Raw genomic sequence first — 20,689 nt, 5'->3', positions numbered from 1 at the left:
GTGGAGCATGAGAATACAGTTCATTTTAAAAGAGAAAGTCATCAGGAGTGGGAGAAGTGTCTTGTGTCCTGAGACACTTTGCTCCTTAAGATTTTAAATTATTTTCATATAAAGTATGCTCACTGCCTTTAAAAAAATTCAAAACACATTTCATAAGTTTTCCAGCTGTAAATTGCTCCTTGAGTCGTATGGATTTCTTGTGTGTCTCTTGCATTCAAGAAATCTGTGTTACTTACAGAGCTATTATTCCATCGTTTCCGTTCTTAGGGCTCTTGTCATCCGCTGCAAAATAGTTATTTGTCTGAATTGTAAGCTGCTTTCAGGAGTTTTTAGGAGAGGATTTGTAATCTATCAAATACAGCAGAATTAAAAGATTTCTGGTTACAAATTGCTAGTGTTATTGAAGTTGAGGCACACACATCCACTTGCAGTTACCTTCCTGCTTTTTTTTCTGCTTGCAGATTTGTATTTATTTTCCTGTTTAGCGTGTTGTTCTGATTCTCAGTCCGCAGCAGTGGCAACCTTCAAAAATGCCATCCTGCAATGTGTACGTTTACTTACACTTTCTTTTCTTCTAGCTGCAGTGATGAGATGAGGGATGGGTCATCTGTGTGACAGGACAGGACAGTGCTTGTCAGGGAATGGTTTCCAGTGCGGCTTCCGCTGCCGGGACAGTGGCTGGTTTGGTTCAGCACCGGTACCAGGCTTGCTGGCCAGTGTGGCAAGCAGAGGGACATTGCTTTAATGCAGCTCCCCATTCCTTCAGGGACAGAGGGGCAGCAGCAGGGCCCTGCGGATGCCTCTGCATTGTCCTTACGGGCTTTGTAGCCATGTCCAGCAGTCGCTGCTCATGTTTGCCTGCATGCTTAGATTTACAGGGGAGAAATTACCCCCGCATTTAAATATGCAGGGCAAAATACATGATGTACACCAGCATCACTGTTTTATTATTATTATTTGGAGCTTAGAGGCTATAGGGGTCAAGCCCCAGACTAGAGTGGATTTTTGGAAATGCAGTTAATTCTTCCTAAGCGACTCAAAGATTAACAGAGGGAGACGACTGGCCAAAGTTCAGAGGATCTGGAGTGGTCGTGGGTGATGTGAACCACCGAGCAAAGTGTTTGTCCATGTTCTTCCACTTTAACCATTTTCCAGACTCATTGGGTTTGGAGCGTTAGATGCAGGGAGGCATCTGATTGCATACAGGGGATTGCGTACATGTCTGAAATTCATGCCTTATTATTTCATTGTTTTTCTGGATTAAAAATACATACTTAAGGTTGGAGGAGTAGGAAAGGAGCAGCTAACTGCACATTTCAGATCTGCAGGGGCATTGTTGTTTCCATTATCTATTTTTGTATCCTGCTGCTTGCAGCATCCGATCAGATTAAAAAGTGAGAGATGTATATATGCACATACATTGGTTTTTTTCATGCCTTATGAGGTATACATATAGAAAAGCATGAAAAACATCTTTCCTTATTCTTGGAAAAACAGAAAAGAGAGGGAGGAGGAGAAAAACTGTCAGATGTGAGGAAGCCTGGCGTGCTGTACTCTTCTTTGTTCTGTGTTTTCCCCCCCGTGTGCCTGCCTGTGGGGGGAAGAGCATACCCCATGTGGCACAGGTGTGCTGGCCAGGTGCCGCGGGCTGGGCCACGGGCAGGGATGGATTCCAGCTGCCCTGGGCTTCAGCAAGGGCACTGATGGACCCCTCCTTGCTCTGCTGAGGTGCTGGTGATGCTCATGTAAGAAACTGTAGGATGAGACCTCCATCCCTTGTGGATGGCTGGCAAGGCCCAGACCTGCAGGAGAAGGGGCAGGAGGCTGCCAGCCCTTCGGACAGGATGCTCGGGTCTGGGCTGAAAGCTTGCTGGCCTCTTGACTACAATTGAGTGAGAAGTAATTTTGACAGGTTTTTATTTGTGCAGGGAAAAATACCGCAGAATTACATTTAATTAACCAAAATCTATAAGCTTTCTGTCCACTGTAGGAATTTAGCAGTTTTGCTTTGTCCACTGTTAGCTTTGAATCAAAATTGAAAGTGGTTGTTAGCAGTTTGTTGATAAACAATATTCTCGGTGTTATTGGTAGCAATCAGACACAGTTTTTAGCCATTTCTCTTTCACTTGCACATTCAAATGTCTTGATCTTACATGTTTTCTTCTCAGTTTCCTGTGATGTGCCCTTTCCCATGTCACACAAACCAAACTGCTTTGTTTTCTTTCTGGTTTGCTGTTCGTACCGTGTCCTCAGCTGAGATTCAGACTTGTTTCCCCCCAGTAATTTTGACCAAAATCCTCTGGCAAAGGAAACTGGATTCTTGTTTTGCAAAGAGGACAGGAGATTAAAGAAAGCCACAATATTATTTTTTGAAGGGAGGTAAACCTAGGTCACATCTTGTTACAATAATACTTATCAGGTACTTGACTATAGTGTAATGAATGTCTCCGCAGAGCAGTGGCTGTATGTAGTTTCTAAAGCAGTGCCATGCAGTCTAATAATTCTTGTTAAGGTGTTCTTAGAATTAAAAAAGGCATAAAACAAAGAGCTGGATTTATTGCTGTTGTACCTTGGAAATGTTAATAGCAAATATTCAAAAGTCAAGCTTGGTTTTTGCTCCAAAGAAACAGATAGGTGACACATGTGCGATGCGCCGAGGAGGAATGCGACACAAATGTGAAATTTGGTGACGTTTGCTCACAAGGCAAAGCACTCTTACAGAGGAACATGCAATCCTGCAGATGACTGGGCTTTCTTCTGCCCTGGCTGCAGTGACACTCACCAGGTGTTGGGCACTGTGAGCTGTGTGTAGGTTTGAGGTGTGTGTCTGCCCGTGCACCAGGGAGCTCAGGCAGCTGCTTTGCCGTGAAAGGGTCAGAAATAAGGTAAAATGAAAAGCAAAATCTTAGTGTTAGATGCCAGTCTACTGAGGTCACAGTTAAATTTACTTTCAGAGAAAGGAATTGAATGTCGGTGATGCAGTGTGTTTGGCCTGTTAATTTAGGAGCTGGTTTATTGAAGGAGAGGGAGCAAAATAAATGCCGGGTTATAAATATATCTTCTGTGTCTATTAATTAATTAATATTTTTGCTCATATGTTATATAAATAGACATGTACTTTGTGCTGTGTTCTGGCAAAGGGTTATATGCAGAAAAAGATGAAAGCAGCATTTGGATTTTCAAATAAAAACAGAGCCTAATGTCCAAATTCCTCTGTTGATGTTGGCTCATGGTGAGGGTGAACCTGTGGCCCGCAGAGCGAGCCCCTTGCTCTTTGCAGATGTTTTTCTGTGCCCACACTAAGCAGCTTAGGGATTGGGGCCTGATTTTTGGTTTATTTTTCCTTAATTTTTTTTTTTGTGAGAGGCCAAGAATAAAACACTGCAAAGCAGACTGTGCAGACACAGCTCCTCTGAATTTTCACCTGGATTTCTGGATTCGATAGATCTTTCTCAGTTTGCCTTCCTGAAGCTAGGACAGCAGTTGATATTGCCACATTTGGTTTCAAAATAATGCATTTTAGTCCCAATATAACAGACTTCACCAATGGACCTGGCTCCCCTGAGGAACTGCAGTAGGTCTGCAATGTTTGGGAGCTGCGCTGCTTGTACAGTTGAGGAAAACAAATTGCCACCGTATTAGAAGCACGTTCAGACCTGGCCACTGCAAACATGTGGCAGCACCAACTTGAATGTGATCCCAGAGCCAGAACTCTGCATCAAGGCTGTGCCAGTGTGCCTGGTTCCCAGATCCCAGCTGAATCTGCAAAACCGGTTAAATTTTGCTATGAGGAGAATGCAAAATTAATTTTTAGTGAATTAATTTGGTACAGGCTGTTTCTTTGACAGGCTGTAAGCAATGTGTCCAGTTTGAAACAAATGGAAAAAAACCAACAACCCAGAAGCAATGAATAATAGACAGAATGTGTGCTTATGCTCAGGTTTATCTGTGCTTTGTGGAGTGAACTGTAGTATTTTCAGGTGCATTCCACAGCAGGTTAGGTATGTGGACAGGGAATCTCCTGGAAGTGGATCTGGATCCTTTCAATGAAAAACTGCACAGCAGTCACATTCACACAAGACTGCAGGTGTAAGCTTTGTGCTTTTGTACACCTGCACTTCTGGGAGTGGGAACTGGATGCAGGTACTTAAGGTGTAGCACCTTGTAAAGCTTCCTGTTCTGTTTGTTCTTACTTCTTTTTGGCTTGGACAAAAGGTGAAGTGCTTGCAGTGTAGTTCCCATGGCTGCATGACCTGAGGTGGAGTTGTATCCTACACATGGGCTGTATCACACCCTGGCAGTCCTGCCTCCAACAGAAAGCCCTGGCACTGGTAAGGTGCTGCCACTGTTTCAAGCACTTGGTTAACTACCCTGCTTTGCTCCCTATAGTGCTTTAAAGTTCATTGGCAACTGGAAGTGTATTGGTGAGTCACAGTCTAGACCTGTCCCCATTAACACAGGGCAATAAATGTCAGCAGCATTGCCTTACATCCCTGCTTTTGTCAGGAGCTGCTGGCTTCCTGCTGAGCAGATGCCCGTCGGGTGGGATGGATGGATGGATGGATGGATGGATGGATGGATGGATGGATGGAGGAGTAGGGAAGCTGTCTGGATACTGAAACAGGCCATGCATCGCGCATACAGTGAAATCTCAACCTAGCCTGCATGTGACCAGATCCTGCTGGCTCACCCATAAGCTCGCAGCAGTAGACGTGGAGGGGCCCTTGCCTTTTCTGTGTTAGTCTTGCCATCTCAGTTAGCACCTGTCCAAATTTATTAGGTGTGTCTGCTGAATGTTGAATCAACCAAAAGCTGAAATCCAATGCCTAGAATTCTCATTTGGGTAAAGGAAGGTGATGGACAGGCATGGCTCTGGGGGTGTGCTGTGAGAAGTAGCACAGCATCTTGCAGACCAATGGCTGCATTTGCTTGGTTCCTCCTGGTTCTTTCAAATCTTCTTTTGACAATTTCTTCACAAATAAAATTTGTAGTCAGTGAACTGCTTGGCATTTGCTAAAGGGATATTAGAGCTGTCTCAGATCAACAGTGTAATCTAAGCACCAATATTCATTATCCCTTCCTTCTGACTCTGTGATTTTGCAGATTTTTTTGTTGTTGGCTTTTCCCCTTTATTTTTATCTGAACCCTTTTACCTTTCTTTTTCCTCACTGCTACTTCCCGAAGCTTTTTGTGGAGGTACAAACTCAGTGGAGTGAACCTAAGTTAAACACCAGAAGTCTTTTTTCTCTTGAAGCCGTTTTTGAAAGGCTCCACAGACCATTTGCCTGCAAACCACAGTCATCTGTCTCTCTCTTACAGATACATATATACATATATCTTATTAGTTGTGACTTACATCTTATCTTTACTAAAGCAGTAAAAGATTCCATTTTGAAACAGGGTAGTGGGTTCTGTGGAGACCAGTTCTTACAGTTTTTCCCTCACTTTAGTTTGCATAAACAGCAGGAGATGGATATTCTTGCAATATAGTGTGCTGTAGACATGGAAGGAAATAAAACCCAGTATTTCAAGAGAGGTTTGTCTCTTCTGAAAACAAACCCAACCAAAGAAATCCCTGTCATGCTTTGTAATAGAGTATTTAACTTGCTCTGTACATGGAGCAGTTCTCAGGTAAATGGACTCTTGGTTTGGTTCCTGGGCAGGTTTGGTTCCTGGGCAGGTTTGGTTCCTGCCCAGGGTCTGATAATTGGGGCGTTAGTTGGCCCCTGACACCTCCCAAAATGTGTGGCTGGTGCCCACGCTTGCACACTGCAGGCGTCGCTGGGGCTTGTGTCCCCAAGAGCTCTGCCAAGCGGCACATGGTCACCCACGGCTGTGTGCTCCAGAGCTGTCCTGGCAGGACATATCTCAGGAGAACGTCGGGGTCACCCTCCATGTGCCACAGGTGCCCTGTAGGTGTGCTGTGTGCAGGACTGCCAGCTGCTCACGGCATCCTCTCAGCCAAGCCAAGTACTCAGCCAGTGCTTCCCGTGCTGTCCCTGTGTGTGCTCGCCAGAGCTGCTGGCAGCTCCGAATGGGCCAGTTGGAGTGACTGTGTTCACCTTTGTGCCTAATTGCCAGAAATGTCAAGGAGTTCATGTCATAGAGATGAATCCAGGCCGGCCTGTATTTCCTCTCTAGTTCCAAGTTCCCTTTGACAGGCCTGCTGAGGTGTTCAGGACAATGGTTCCCTGCTGAACTTCTATTTTCCATGTGTTTTCATAAGCACTGTTGGATTTAGCGTGGTCTTTGTCAATTTTTGTGAACATTGGTGTGGAGAAATGATTGTGGAGAAAGTCTGATCTCTGTGTAGAGAGTAGGAGTAGAACATAAAAACAAAATCGTCTTAAGACAGCCAAATGACCAAGCCCCCCTTGCCCTATTAATGTAGCACAGAAAACGTTTTTAACACTTTGTAGTGTTACTGCATTGGTTAGGAGCACTTAAATGGCATTGTAGAAATATACACATTACTTGATCATGGCTCACTTGATGCAACAGAAATACATAAAGAATTCATAGGTTTTTGAGAAAAAGATGCCAGGTAATGGTTGACATAATTGATGTCTTGGTACCAGCACCGAGATGCTTTCTGGTGAGAGTGGATTAGCATCAGTGCCGAACCTTGTATGCATTTCAGTTTTATCTTCAGAGGGGCAGTTCACTTGGTTCCTTGCAGGATCAGGAGCTGCACTGGCCTGAGATCAGTTGCTCGTGGGTTTGTTCACTGGATGTTTCTTGTGTGAGCTTTGCTTTCTATTTCCCTCTCTATGGCGGGAGTGACGTTCTGCCATCAGTCCCACCCAGGCGCAGCACCCAGCAGCTCGGTGTGTGCAGGGAGAGCAGGACAGCTCGGCCCCAGGCAGCATTTGTGCAGGAGGGCTCCCCGATCCCCCTGGGATGGCTCTGCTCCCTGGAGGGACGTTGAACTTTTCAATGGATTGCACAAAGGCACCTCACTGTGCACCCCGTGCCCAGCTGCAGGCTGGGGTTGCAGCAGGCTCCAGCAGAGCTGCTCTGACATAATCTGCCGGCCCGAAAAGCTGCCACCGCCTCTGCATCGTTTGATCCTGACGTGCTGGGCATGTTTTCAGTGGGACAAAACTGAAAGTAGGGAAAATTGCTGGTTCTGAAGCGGCTACAGTAACTTCATTTTAGGAATGTTTTTAATCTGAGCTTTGTAAATAAATAAAATGAATATTTTTAGCTGAATCAGTTTAAAAAAAAATCCTCCAAGAATTTAGGGCTGCCTCCTAATGGCAAAGAAACCAAGGCATCAGTTGGAGAAGAAAAGAAATCTTTAATCCAAGTAGATTGAAAAAGGATAACATGCGGCTGTGGTCAGTACAGGGACTATGATTTTTTTGGGCTTTATTTTCTCTTTGTAGACTGAGAAGAATTAAGAGGATTCCTCTTTTGTTGCCATTTAGATGTCAACAACAACAGCAGTGATTAGCTGCTGATTTTCCTTTCTGCTTTTCCATGGGCTTGAAAGCTGGCTTTTTGGGTGCTTTTTTGCTCTTGCCTGTTACCATTTAGATCTTCGAACACTTTCTGCCCCCTCATAATTTTTCTTCACTGATAGAAATCTCGTAGGCTGTTTTTATTACTAACCTGCTCAGTTTTTAATGTTCATTTCTGTCTCTGAATGTATAGAACACTAATAAATGCAAATATATTATAATTCCCCCCAAACCTACAGTTTACTCATGGAAATTAAGCTGATACCCTGAAGAATCTAAAAGTTAACCAATTTAAAAGAAAAGCTGTTTCATAATCTATGTTAAATGCATATTTTAGAGAACTCTTTTGCAACTTATGCAGGTATTGGCTTTTAAATATTATAAATCTTGGTTTATTTACCCTTTCTCTAATATTTCTTTTCTCTTTTTAATAGGTCATCACACAACGAACTAGAAAAACATAGGTAAGTCTTGAAAAAACCTAATTAAAAGATGTATGGCTGACATTTGAATTACTGTGTTTACTGAAGAACATTTTGTTGAAATTGTTTTGATTCTCACTGAATAATTTATAAAGCTGGTTTTGGTTTTTTTATCGACTAAAATCTAATAGTTATAATATTATTTGGCTTTTTTTTCCCTGTTGTCTGATGTGCTCTTTTTGAAACATCCCTAATAGTTAGCTTCGGACTGATTAATGCTGTAACTGGTTAACCGAATTGTTACTAACAAAGAATCTGATTGCAGCAACTGTTTGCTAGAGGTGTTAAATGCTGTAAGTACAAAATATTTTTGTGATTAAGATGAATGATTTTCGGGAACAACGTGTCACGCAGGGCTATTCTATGTTTCTTTTAAAGTATGCCTAAAGTGCAGTTAATTTTCATCTTGCATGTAAGTACCTAGAGATCCGTTTTCCCCCTCCGTCTGTTTCCTTGCTGGTGCATGTCCTGTCCGGAGGGCTGAGTGTGAGTTGGGATAGGGGCGGCACCCCCTGAGCCGAGCCTGCTCCGGCCCCTGCGGCGCCGGGAAAAGCCGGGCTTAGCCAGGACCGAGCTTAGAGCCTGCAGCCGCCCGCGGTGCGGAGCTCTGCTTTGCCCCGTTCCGGAGGCAGTGTTCAGCGGGTGTTGTACTGTGCCAGAGTGTGTGTGCAGCTGGGCCCCTGGGCTGCGGGAGGGCTCCGGGAGCGCCGATCTGAGGGGGCACCGAGAGACAGCGCGGCCATTGGCCATGCCGCTCTGCCTTCCTGAGGGGACACCGAGGGACAGCGCGGCCGTGCCGGCTCTGCCTTCCTGAGGGGCACCGAGAGACAGCGCGGCCGTGCCGGCTCTGCCTTTTCAAGGGGGCACAGAGAGACAGCGTGGCCGTGCTGGCTCTGCCTTTCAAGGGGGCACCGAGAGACAGCGTGGCCGTGCTGGCTCTGCCTTTCAAGGGGGCACAGAGAGACAGCGCTGCCGTGCCGGCTCTGCCTTCCTGAGGGGCACCGAGAGGCTCCGCGGCCGTGCCGGCTCTGCCTCTCGCTGCCCGCTGTGGCACTCTCACTGCGGGGCCGCTGCCTTTCACTCACCGTTCGGGCAGCAGGATAAGCGCCCGTTTGGGTGGTTTTTGTTCTTTTTTTTGTGTAGCTTGTGGTCTTTCGGGCTTCACACATCCAGAGAAAGCGAGGGGTGTGTGTGTGGATATGATTTAAACCTGTTTGCATGCTCCTGAATACGTGAGATGTGGTTGATGGCACAACAAGATTGAACTCTGGGGGTTTTTTTGTGTGTTGTTCTGCGGCTGCAGTTATGTAGCAGCTAGACCATCACTTCCCTTGCATGCTTACATGCTTTCCTGTAGTTTAATTGTAATATGAGTAAACTATAGCTCTGCCTAATAGCCACGTGGTCATCCTAGAGATGAGAGGAACTGGAGAAGGCTCAAGCTCACAAACACAGGCCTGGGCAGTAGAATGCAGTGCACTGGCTAAGGCAGTGACATCGACAGGGCAGAAGTGCTGCTGAAAGAGTCTTCAGGAAAATAACTGCTTGTAAAATTCTGTCCTTCAGTCACACTTCTTTAAGAGAAATAAAATAAATTGGCCCCAACTATGATTCCTTCTCATTCTGTTCAATTTCTTCCCCTCCTCCTGCTTTTTAAGAATTTACTTTCATCTGCATATTCCTTTTCTTTTTCCTTCAGTTATTTTCCTCTTCTTCCTTTTGCTCTGCCTTAACATGTTTAAGCAGCACAGTAAATGAGGCACAGCAGCATTTGCAGCAGATGCAGGGCCAGAAGGAGAATCTATTAATTGTTCAATCGCTGATCTCACTTTCAGTTCTGTGTTGTATCTTTGTAGTAGATGGACCATGTAGTACTTGCCTTGCTACCTTTTCTTTCTTTGCCATCTCAAGGTCAAAATAGGTAAACTGCACAGTATGTCTTGTGATTATACAACTAATGTTTCTAACTGCTGCTGCTTGCTGTGCCTCCTGCAGTTAAACTATACTTGAAGCCAGATTTTTATTATTCCTGGTGAGAACCTGCAAATTAGTGCAAGATCCTTGTATGTGCAAATGGATGTTCACAAAAGCAGATGAGGTGTGTACATTTCTAGCTTCCTGATGTATTGGTGTGAAGGACTCCTGCAATTTCTATTTTCTTCTTTTTAACAACCCCTTCCTCCAGCACTGTGGGTGTATGAGCAGATAATACCGATCATAGTGTTTTTCACTGTGTTTAACTAAAATTACATTAAGATCTATGAAGTGTCTTGCATTGTTTAATGGGAGATTCACAGCCGTGGTGTGTCCCTGTAGCAGCTGGTCCCTGCAGCAGAGCCTGCCTTCCCCCTCCGGTGCAGCCCTGCCCTGCCAGCTGGGAAGCCCTGGATGTTGATTTTGGAGGTGTTTCCTTTCCAGGACCAGTGCTTTGACTCAGCACTGCCATGATGCTGCTCTGGCAAGGCACATTCGCTTATCTCACAGGAGTCTGGTGAGGAGGAGGAGAGGAATGGCCGTGTGTTCTCCTCTGTGCCCAGTGCCTCATGTGGTGTCTGAGGGCTGCCCTGCATGCTGGAGGGCAGAGAAATGGCTTCCTCATGTACACAGCCCTCGTGTCCTGCATCAGGGTGGCCAGAGATACCAGTGACTGGGAAGCCATGGTAGCCATTCATGTACATGGTGCTGGTTTGGGTTCTGCACTGCTGTTGCACATCAGAGGTCTTGTCTCCAGTTTTGATGTCGGTGGGAATGGCAGTGGTTGACTTCTGTGTGTTGTGCTGGTTTGGCCATTTGGCACTACCACTTTATTTTGTGTTTTGTACTGCTGGGTCTCTTTTCTGTGTGCTCTTGAGGGGGTGCTCAGTGGAAGATGAAAGCAGAAATGTAATTCCAAGAAAAAAAATCTCATTATATGATAGAATTCAGATTACATTTATGGTAAAGTGTTTCTCAACAATTCATACATTAAATTCATTTTTTTCTGCTTTATGTCTCCCTAGAATACCCTGCTCAGAACTTTAGTGTGGGTTTGTTACAGGGAAACTCTGTAAGGACTCATCCCTCTAATGGCAGCCTCATTTTGGCCCTGTTCATTAAGGTGTGCATCTTGGGGCCATGAAGCAGGAAAACCCCTAAATAAAAAGCAGGAAGGCAAGAAATCTTCTATCCTAGGGACAGCTGTGGTCCTAGAAGATATTTTAATAATTACAGGCAGGTTAGTCAGAGTGGCACTTAGATGTAACTAGTTCCTAATGACAAACGTGTATATTCGTGTAGGTATTTTTTGTTGTTTCCAGCCAGACCATTAGGTCTGTAGGCTTTCACAGAGCAATATAAATAGTAAGTAAATTAGTAATCATGACTTTTTGCAAGGAAATTTTTTAATCGACCTGACAGCTGTAAGAGAAATTCAGCTTTCATAGTGTAAAAAACCACCCAAGAATTCATGAGACTTAAGCTTCTTTAGAAGACACAGCATAATCTTGGTTATTTGCATCAATTTACACTAGTTCTATATTAGAAGGTAAAAGCCAAGGTGTATCCTCCTGAAGATTGTGCTGAGATCTCCACACTGCTCTGTGAAGGCAGGGAGAACCTGCCCGTGGCTGTTCACCTGTGGTCTTCTCCCCCAGCTTGTGCAGGGCAGTGCAAGGAAGAGACACCTCCTGTCAAAGCACGTGGAGCCCTGAGAGAGGATACTGGGATCAACCCATCAGGACTTCTTTGGTGCCGTTCAGTCCTGCCTGGCCATAGGAGCTCTGCTGCAGGAGGGGTTCAAGGTCTTGCCCTTTCCCTGGCAAAGTCTTTGGAAACAGCTCGTGAAACTTGATGATTTTAAAGAACAGGTTTTAAGAATTAGTGAGGAAATTAATAAATTTACCTCAAAATCAGCAAGCCACGTGCTGCTGTCCCCAGACTGGCACCATATGAGCTGAAGAAATGCTGTGTGACCCTGGTATGGCTTGATCTAGGTCCCAGGTCCCCAGGCTTAGATTTGAGAAAAGCTGCTGAGCTGAGCCAGATGGGGCTGAAAACCAGGCATTGCTGTTCACGCTGAGACTGCTGTGGAGTTGGCCTGGATCAACAGAGTGAGACAGCCCTGAACTTTCAGAAGTGCAAGAACAGAACAGGGAATACATGAGACACAGTGCAAAACCTTAAAGATGGAAACCCCCCCAAACCTTTCTTTCTTCCCAAAGGAGCTTAATGTATGTATTGTGTAGAGTGCTGACTGGGGGAGACTGAAAGTGCTCCCTTGTGCACAGAAGGTAATACTCATGCAAGTGTTGTGCAGTCCTTAATGCTAAAATCTTGCCAGAACAAAGTTTCTGTATTGCATCATCATGTGCATGAATGGATATCTCTACAGAAACACAGGCTTTGATGAGCAATACATATTTTGATGGGAGCATTATTATGTACAACATTAGCTGATACAGAAAACAGAGCAGGTGCCTCTGAAGTCCTGATCTGTGGTTTTCTCATGGAGGAGTTGCAGATTCAAGAGCACAGTTACATTCATTGGTACATCAGTTTCACCCACCAGAGCTGCTTGGTGTTTGAAGTTTATATAAGCTGAGAGAATGCCTAGATGGATGTCCTGAAATCTTCTCTGTGGCTCTTCATGTTAGTAAACTGTAGGGTTAATGAAAAACATGTAATTGCCAGTTGGTGATACACTTGGAAGTTTTGAAACAGAACTGAAAGGTCATTGAAATAATAGCATACCAAAACAATGCTTAATGTTTATTTTTATTATGGGCTGCCTTTTCAAAATCACAAATTACCATTGTGGTTAGCAGTGTTATGCAGCATAAAGCTGTAACTGCATTGATCCATCACGCTGAGTGGCTGTGGTGCCACCACTAACTGAGGAAACCCCTGAACTGGTGCTGGAGGTAAAGTCCTTCCAGGGAAGGATCACCCAGTGTCTCACTGATGTGCTTCCATCAGGAATTTAACCCAGCCCTGGCTGCACGCTGCTGCTCCTGGGTCCTGCTTCCTGCCAGCACAGCAGGAGGGGAGAAGCTTCCTCCTTTGGCCGGGTCACCTTCCTGAGCCAGCTCCCTGTCACAGGCACACCCTGATGTGTCACGGGGAGAGGGTGGGATGGCTTCTTTGAGTGACAGTGTTGTTAATTTACAGTGTTAATTTACAGTACAGAGCAGTTACAGTTCCCTTCTCTGTCAGTTTAATGTTTTTCCTAAGCATCCAGTTTTGGCTGCTGTTTCCTGGAAAGTGCTGTGCTGGATGGGTCTTACTGACCTGGGAAAGATCTCATTGTTATAATGGGTCTATAAAAATTGCTGCCATTTCTAGGATCTGTCCAGATTGTACATAAACCATTCAGAAAATGTGGCTGCTGCATTAGTGGTGAGAACCGTGTTGTCTTGCTAGCAGAATCTAACCTCTGTACTAGGTATTTCTTCTGGTTTTCTTGTCAAGAAAATAACTTTTTTTTACACCATCTAGTTGGTGTGAAGTGCTTTATTACAATCCCAGTGAATGGCAATGAACTTACCTTTGCACTCCGTAAGCAAGGTAATGTCTTAGGAGTGTGATTTGACTTTTGTGAGCTGAAAGCCACCCTGGTTTGGGCATCTGCTTCCCCTCCCCAGCTATGACTGCTTCTCTGAGGGTTCCAGATGTAGTGAGAGGTGACTGGTGTTGCCTCAGCCAGTGCAAGGCTGAATCTCAGCTTAAAGCCCTTCTTACCAGGCATTAAAAATCTCCGCAATAATTTTTTGCAGAGCTTTTTTAGCAAAGTCTATAAAGAACTGGACCTGCAGAACTGAGATTTAATCCTGTGCTTTTGCTGAAGCGACCCATGCTTCTGAGTCTGACAGATCTGTGGAATTAAAGAAATTGGAAGGTTTAAAATTTTGTACTGAAATGTTGTTCTTTCCTCTCTGTCGCCTCATCTCTGGGCTGTCAGCAAGTGTCTGGACCTGTGACTTGTCCTGCAGTACCTGCTGCAATAGCTGCTCTGGATACTTATGCACTGAACTGTTGTCTTTTCAGTGCACAGAGCAGCTCACCTGATGATGCACTCCCAACAAATGTGTCTTCCTACTTCCACTGCTGGTTTGGAAAGGAGGAGTGTATTAAGCAGACAAAGCTTGAAAATCAGTCTGCTCAGGAAGTTATATTACAGGTATCAGAGATGTACACATACTCATGCTTTGGACAAAGCTGCTATTTTGCAATGAAAGATGGGACTAAAATACAGTTTGGACTCAATTATTATGTCCTTTTTCTTGCTGAAGTCAGCTTTGGACTGTGGAGTGTGAGTGGAGTCCTGGGTCTGAGCTCCAGAAAGCTCTGTGCTTCCTGGCCAGCCAAGCAGCCAGCAGGGAGCAGATGGGTGAGAAACCAAGTGCATGCATTTTTTTTCCACTTGAATTTGTTCATCCTTCTCTTCAAACATAAGTCCATTGTGTGTCAGCCTCTAATGGAGTATGTAGAAGGTGGTTTATGTTTTCAGCATATGCTAATTGACCTGGCTAGTTCTCATCCAGCATGGTAGAGAGTGGGCTGGACTTGTATAAAGTAGAGATGGATGGGCCAGACTTTCTGATACTTTCAGGACAGTTAGGTGCTGATTCCCTGCATACAGGGGAAGAGAGGCCTGATGGTGACTGCTCTCCTGATTGGAGGAGAAAAAAATAAGTAGAATTAGGTATTTTGAAAAAGAGAGGGTTTTAAGCTTGCCTAGCTACATCTGGACAAGTGAGCTGGAATTTGATTTTTGTTTTTTTTAAAGGTATTTAGGCAGCTAATGGACTTTAAGAAGCTGGCCTCTGAAATGAGTCTTACATAATGCGATGGGAATCCTTGGCTGAATCCCAGCCAGTCAGGTCTGTGGAAGCCCACAGACCAATACACAGAAGTGGTACCTGCTGTGGTTTGAAGAAGCAGCAAATGTGCCTGAAAGTCAGCAGTGCAGCCCCAGCTCTTTAAGGCAAGGTTGGCTCTGCACTCAGGATTCACACCAGATCTGCAGGAGGTTGGCTTCCTTTCTCCCAAGTATGTCACGAGCATTCACATCCCAGTGTCCCTGCTTGGAGTAGACAAAAAGGAACCAATCTCAGCTGGAGGAGGTGGCCGTGTTCTGTAAGTTGCTTGTCCTGTCCCTTCCTCTCCCTGCCTCCATGCTCTATTGGCATCTGTAGCTCTATTTTTAGCACTCCTTTCCCTGGAGTGACTACCCCACTTGGGTATTGGATATACCGTGGCTGGGTCCCAAATTCAAAATGTCTCCTTCTGAATGGAACGGTGTGTACTTCCCTGGTGTAGCTCATGCTCCTTTTCTCTCGTGGTCTCTGTCAGCAGACACTTGTGCTTAGATTTACTGCACAGAATTCCTTTGCAGGTCAAGTAGTTTTTAATCTGTGTTTTTTTCCCTTGGTACATTGGCAGACTGTGGGCCCAACTCTGCCTCATGCCCAGGGAATTTCAGTAGGAGCTGTGCCTGCCTGCAGGCTGAACCCTGCATCACATCCAGGCAGCTGCAGAGGATGCAGAAAAGGTTCCAGAAACTGTACTGAGCATGAGCATTTAGGCAGCAGATCATAAATGTGAAAAAGCATAAGGCTGTTCCTTCACAGAAGTTTAATTTGGGCCTTTTCTAGAAAAACAAAACAAAAACCAGCTCCCCCCCATCCCCTTCCTTGTGCATGGGATCCAGTTAAAAACTGTCTCCTCTTGTCCTAAAGAACTGTGCACTCCCCAAGAATGAATAAGATATTCCTTCTACCCACCCCTCCCTATGCTTGGAAGGAGAGAGTTGTTTTGTGACTTTGATAGAGTGCTGTCTTTTGAGATGGAAATACATATGCTGAGCTATGTACTCATCCTTCTAGGTTAGAGCAGAGTGACAGGACTTGTCAAAGGATGTCAATTGGCTAATATTATTGTTTAATGCTAGTTTATGTTACACAAGCTTTTTTCTACACAAATTAGTGTGACTAATTTTGTAGCGCGTGGAGATTGGCACAGCCGACACAGCAGAGGTGTGGGCTTGGATGTATGTACATGAGGTCATGTTGCAATGCTTCTGACTTGAAAAACTAATAACTCTGCTTGCAGGCTACATGCCCTACATGAAGAAAGCCTTTATTAGGTTCTACCTTATTGCAACAAAGCAGATTTGTGTAACAGTCAAAGACGACATCTGAAGGTGGTAAAACGCCTGTAAAAGGCTGGAGTAGTAGTGGTGAGTCCTCTTCTCCCAGCTGCCTCCTTGGGATTGATGCCTAACAGATTTATCTGCTTTTCTTTCCTTGATGGTTCAATTTGGGTAACTAAATGAAGATGCAAGGTGCTAAATAAGGGGCCTGCCTGGCATGTAATTGCTGCCAGGACTCAGCAGCTCCTATTGAAGTTAGGAATACCAGCAGTGTTTGCAAATACCAGCTGCACAGACACTCTGTGTCTTACATAGCACATTAGCTGGTATTTACAAAACATAAAGGTAGCAAACCCTGTAATTCCCCAAGAAAGCTGACTTAATCCCGATTGGTAAGTGCTGTTGTGTTGACTGCTGCAATGAACAACATGGGTGGAGCAAATAATTTCTGCTAGGGAAATTTGGGAGCTTGTTGTGTATGTTTGCTAGAAGCAGTTATTGGGTGTAGGTGCTAAGAGGTGTTTTAAATAGACTGTTGCGTGTCTTGGTTCCCACTGCCTGACTTTACATACTCACATGGCAAGTGAGTCCAAACTTCTGGTGCTTCCTTCCATTGCCAGATAACCTCAGGACACTGCACTTAAGAAATCTGAGCTGAATTTTTCAGGGAAAAAAGAAGGGGGGAGGGAGGGAAAGTTTTGAAAGGTGTTCCATACCTTATCATCCCCAGATGGATCATTCTCAGATTCTGCTCAACTGCACCTTATCTGCCTCAGAGACAACTAGTTTTGTACTGTTCAATGAAAAGGGAAGTAGGTTGGAAATTAAATTCTGAACGAGGCACTACTGGTGTTGTGGCAAGCTATATCTAAACTTGGAGGCAGGACTGTCAGATATCTGCAAGTCTCCACTGTCCCTTGATGCCAGATTTTTTTCTTCTTTTAGTTGGGGGGGGGGGGGGGGGGCAGAAATAGGTGTTATTCAGCTTTTAATTCATCTGAAAGTAAAAGTACCCATTGCAGCCTTGGAAGTGACCATCTTTAATTACAGTCAGTGCATTTAATCTTTCCCCTAAATTTGTTTATACATACACCTCACTGTCTTCCATTCACCTCTAATTACAAGGTTTAAATGAGGGAGTTGGAGACATACAGCAAGACATTTGGGGACGTGTATTCTTAATTACTTCAGTGTGATTTCTTTTCTTCTCTCTTTTGTTGTTCTCACTCGGGGTCTGAACCAGCCTTCAGCTGGCTGGAACAGGCACCCTGCTGTTGTCCCAGGGCACCTCAGCTGTCTCACTGGAACACATCTCAAGTATCTGCACTTGTTGGTAAAAACAACACCCACCACTTCCTTCCCCAATAAAGTCAATTCATTTGTGCATGCTCAAGCTGCCATCATTAGCTGCTCCCTCTAAGATGGCCACGAGGCTTTGGTAGGTGCATGTGCCGAGGAAGTAATAGCAGAAGCAAAAATGAAAGTAACACATAGCACTAAATATCTCTTTCTGATAGTTTCCTGAGCAGAGCTTAAAACTTCCTACCACTGTGAAGGAGCAAGTAATTGTTTAGATGCTGAACTGGAGACAGAGTTGCCTTAACTCTGATGAGGTTTTTAAACTGTGGTGTAAATTGCTGTTGTTTCTTCTGGTGCCTTGTGCACGTGGAAAGTGGAGTCCCTACAGCATTTGTCAGGCTGCTTAAACTGGATACTTGATATTTGAATATCAAGGTACAATAGACAATAAAACCACAGTCACAAGTATCCAGTATTGCAAATATTAATGCTTCACACTCACTTAACTTGATGCAGGAAAAGGCTGCTTAATTCTGGCTGTCTGCTGTCCCTAGGCCTTATGCTCAGTGTGTGACAGCAATGCATGTTTTTAATTTAGCTAAAATAATTCAACTTGACTTGCCTCTCCTTTAATTTGGCGTCATATGATGGTATTAAAAAAAAAACAAACTTGAACACATTTCTCCCCTCATTTGACATACGTACGAAATAACTAGGTCTATAGGGAGGTTTAAAATTAGGCAGAAAAAGCTCACTAGGCCCAGTAGTGTGCTCTCTTGGCTTAGTGCTGTGCTGCAGCTCAACTTCTCTAGGCTTATTTAAGCATTGTAGTCTCCCCCACACTTTTTTTTTTAAGATCCTTCCTGTTGGCAGCTGTCCTGAGACACGATGTTCTTGCTTAGCATTTTGATGTGGGGAAACAGTCTGATAATTAAAGCCGGTTTCAAGCCATGAGCTGATTTGTAAGCAGTGACTTGCTCTGGGGTGTTGTCAGTCAATAAATGTGTAGCTCATGTGCACAGAGCGGAGCTGCACCTTGGTCCTGAAGCCCCACGTGAGAGGGACATGCAGCTCCCAGGAGCCACTTCTGAGGGAGACAGACTGCATCCTCTCCAGCCACCTGGTGGTGAATGGTTAATTTGTGAAAAATTATCACTATCATCCTGTTCCTCTCTGTGTGTGAACCCAGTGCAAACCTGTTGTTACACAGCTTTTCCTTGTTTAAATGAATGCAATTCTCTTCAACCCACTCTGCAGTCCTTGACAAATTCCTTACAAGAGTACTGTGAAAGGTGGCAAAAGCCAACACACCTGTTGCAGGTCTGCAGACTCACACCGTGGATTTGGATGTGCTGTGCAAATTTGCTTCGTGGTGCTCCGCTGCCAGGGAGGGTCAGAGTTTACTGCTGCACGTCCTGACCCACTGCTGGGGTTCCGTGGCAGCGTGTGCGAGTACGTGTGTGCCTCCATGTCACGTCAAGTGGGAATTACAACTGCTTGATCCTGTAATGGCATGATCTCGTGGCAGCACTTTCCTTATCTAATTGGGTCTGACACTATTCGGAGGTAGCAGACAAACTTGAGTCTCCCTGCAGTGTAATCTAAGAAACTTGAGTGCCAGTAAGACAGATGGGTTTGAGAGGTCTAATTTAGGAGGGCTACTAAATTGCAATGTGCACATTTTAATGTGCAAAACAAATGAGTGGCTGGCTGAACTAAGTATTAAATAAGTTTATTAAAAGCATGGCTGGCTAGTTTTTTGTGGACTCTGTTTTTGGTATGTACAATGGTATTTCCATCATTCGTGTATTTCTCTACAAGGCACTGTTTTTCATCTGCCTGAATTAGGTAGGTACTCTGTGATGCTGAGCTCATGGTACCAAGTGACACCTCCCTCACTATTGCTTAAAAGTGTTTGAGAGGTAAATGGTAAAGACAATCAGTAGATAACAGGGCTAAAAATAGAAGACACCTGAAAAAGAAATTCCTTTTCTGTAGCTCTAAAAATTGTTCCTATTTGTCTGACATTGACTTTGAAGGTTTAAAATACAGAAAACTGTTCTTTATAAATGAGCACAACCTAAAGGCTGAAATGCTAAAATACAGGTTGGAATCTCCTTTTCTTCCCCTTTTTTGCAGAAGAAAATAAATCCATACAAGGGCAAAAACATACTGCAATGGGTTTCAGCTGTTTGCATAATGTTTGATTTCTGTTGCCTCAGATTCTTACTAGGTCAGAGATTTATTGCCTATGGTCAAAGGATGTAGAATCTCATACATGTAAATTTATGATGGATACCATCCAGGAAAGACAAATGATATCCAGCTGCCATTACTTTTGCTTGTGATGCTTTTGAGAATCCCTGTATAGCTTGTAAATTCCTGTTGACATTTCCCATGAAGTACATCTCAGATTTCTGTGTGTTGCTGTTAGTTATTGCCGAGACCCAAGAACAATGAAGGGCTTTTAAACCTTTCATGGCTGCTCTTCAAATAAGAGCAGCTTAAGACAGTGGGATGGCTGAAGCATGGGGAAAGCTGTGAGGAAAAGCCTGCCTGCAGGGATGAGTCTAGAAAAAAACAAAGAGAGGAGATGAGAGTGGTCAGATGATGGTCCTGCAGCTCTTAGAGCTGCAGAGGCTAAGGCTGTGGTTCCCCAGTGGGTAAAACAGATACCAGTCAGAGCTGCTGGTGTTCCCTCTGCACTGGAGTCCTTGCTGAGGTGGTCCTGCCTGTGCCTTGCCTTGCCCAAGTGCTCCTCCGAGCGCCTCCTGCGCTGCTGGCTGGGTCTGCGGGCGGTGCAGGGACGTGGGTGAGCGTGCACCGTCGTGTGACACATCTCTGTCACACCTCGCACGCTTCTGACAGCTCGTGCTCACTTTGCAGGCAGGAGAGCTCAAGTGGGAGAAGGTTGAGGAGACTACAGCAACAGGCACTAACTGTGCCACAAGGGCTTTAGTTTCTTCTGGTGGCCAAAGTCAGATGTGACTCTGGGACGCTCATCAGTCTGTCTGCTTCTGCTGCTGGGTGGGTTCCTGAAGGGACAGCACGTGGGCAGTCTGGCAAGCCACCAGCTGCTGGGGCTCTGGTCAGGCCTCTCATGCTGGTGTTGTCCACGTTGCTCTGCAGGGTCATTCCAGCCCAAAGCAAGCCTCGGGAGCTGCTGTCATTTGCCCTTCTTAGCTGATGTCCCTGGCTTATGGCAGCACGTGGGGAACCACAGCTCACCTCCTGGTGGGAACCAGAGCATAAAGTGCATCAAAGTCTCCTTGTGGGAATTTTGAGAGATGAGGAGATGTTGATGTAGCCCAGTGCTT

General features: G+C 44.9%; 1 protein-coding gene across 6 annotated transcripts in view; it reads left to right on the top strand.

Annotated features, from left to right (window-relative positions):
- The window catches only part of MXD4 (MAX dimerization protein 4), a 38,825-nt gene that overhangs the window by 2,360 nt on the left and 15,776 nt on the right, over positions 1 to 20,689 (top strand). For 3 of the 6 annotated variants that reach the window (XM_038135117.1, XM_038135114.1, XM_038135115.1), the window contains exons 3-4: positions 7,898 to 7,927; positions 13,967 to 17,035. In XM_038135117.1, coding sequence (XP_037991045.1) covers positions 7,898 to 7,927; positions 13,967 to 14,471 — 535 coding nt within the window. In that variant the 3' untranslated portion in view covers positions 14,472 to 17,035. Of the gene's footprint in view, positions 1 to 7,897; positions 7,928 to 13,966; positions 17,036 to 20,689 lie in introns of those variants that run through there. The other 3 variants (XM_038135118.1, XM_038135120.1, XM_038135119.1) reach the window with 2 other exon arrangements.

This window comes from Motacilla alba, chromosome 4 (genome assembly GCF_015832195.1).
Source record: "Motacilla alba alba isolate MOTALB_02 chromosome 4, Motacilla_alba_V1.0_pri, whole genome shotgun sequence".
In the NCBI taxonomy this organism is placed as follows: Eukaryota; Metazoa; Chordata; class Aves; order Passeriformes; family Motacillidae; genus Motacilla; species Motacilla alba.
This window is presented reverse-complemented; position numbering and strand designations above follow the sequence as displayed.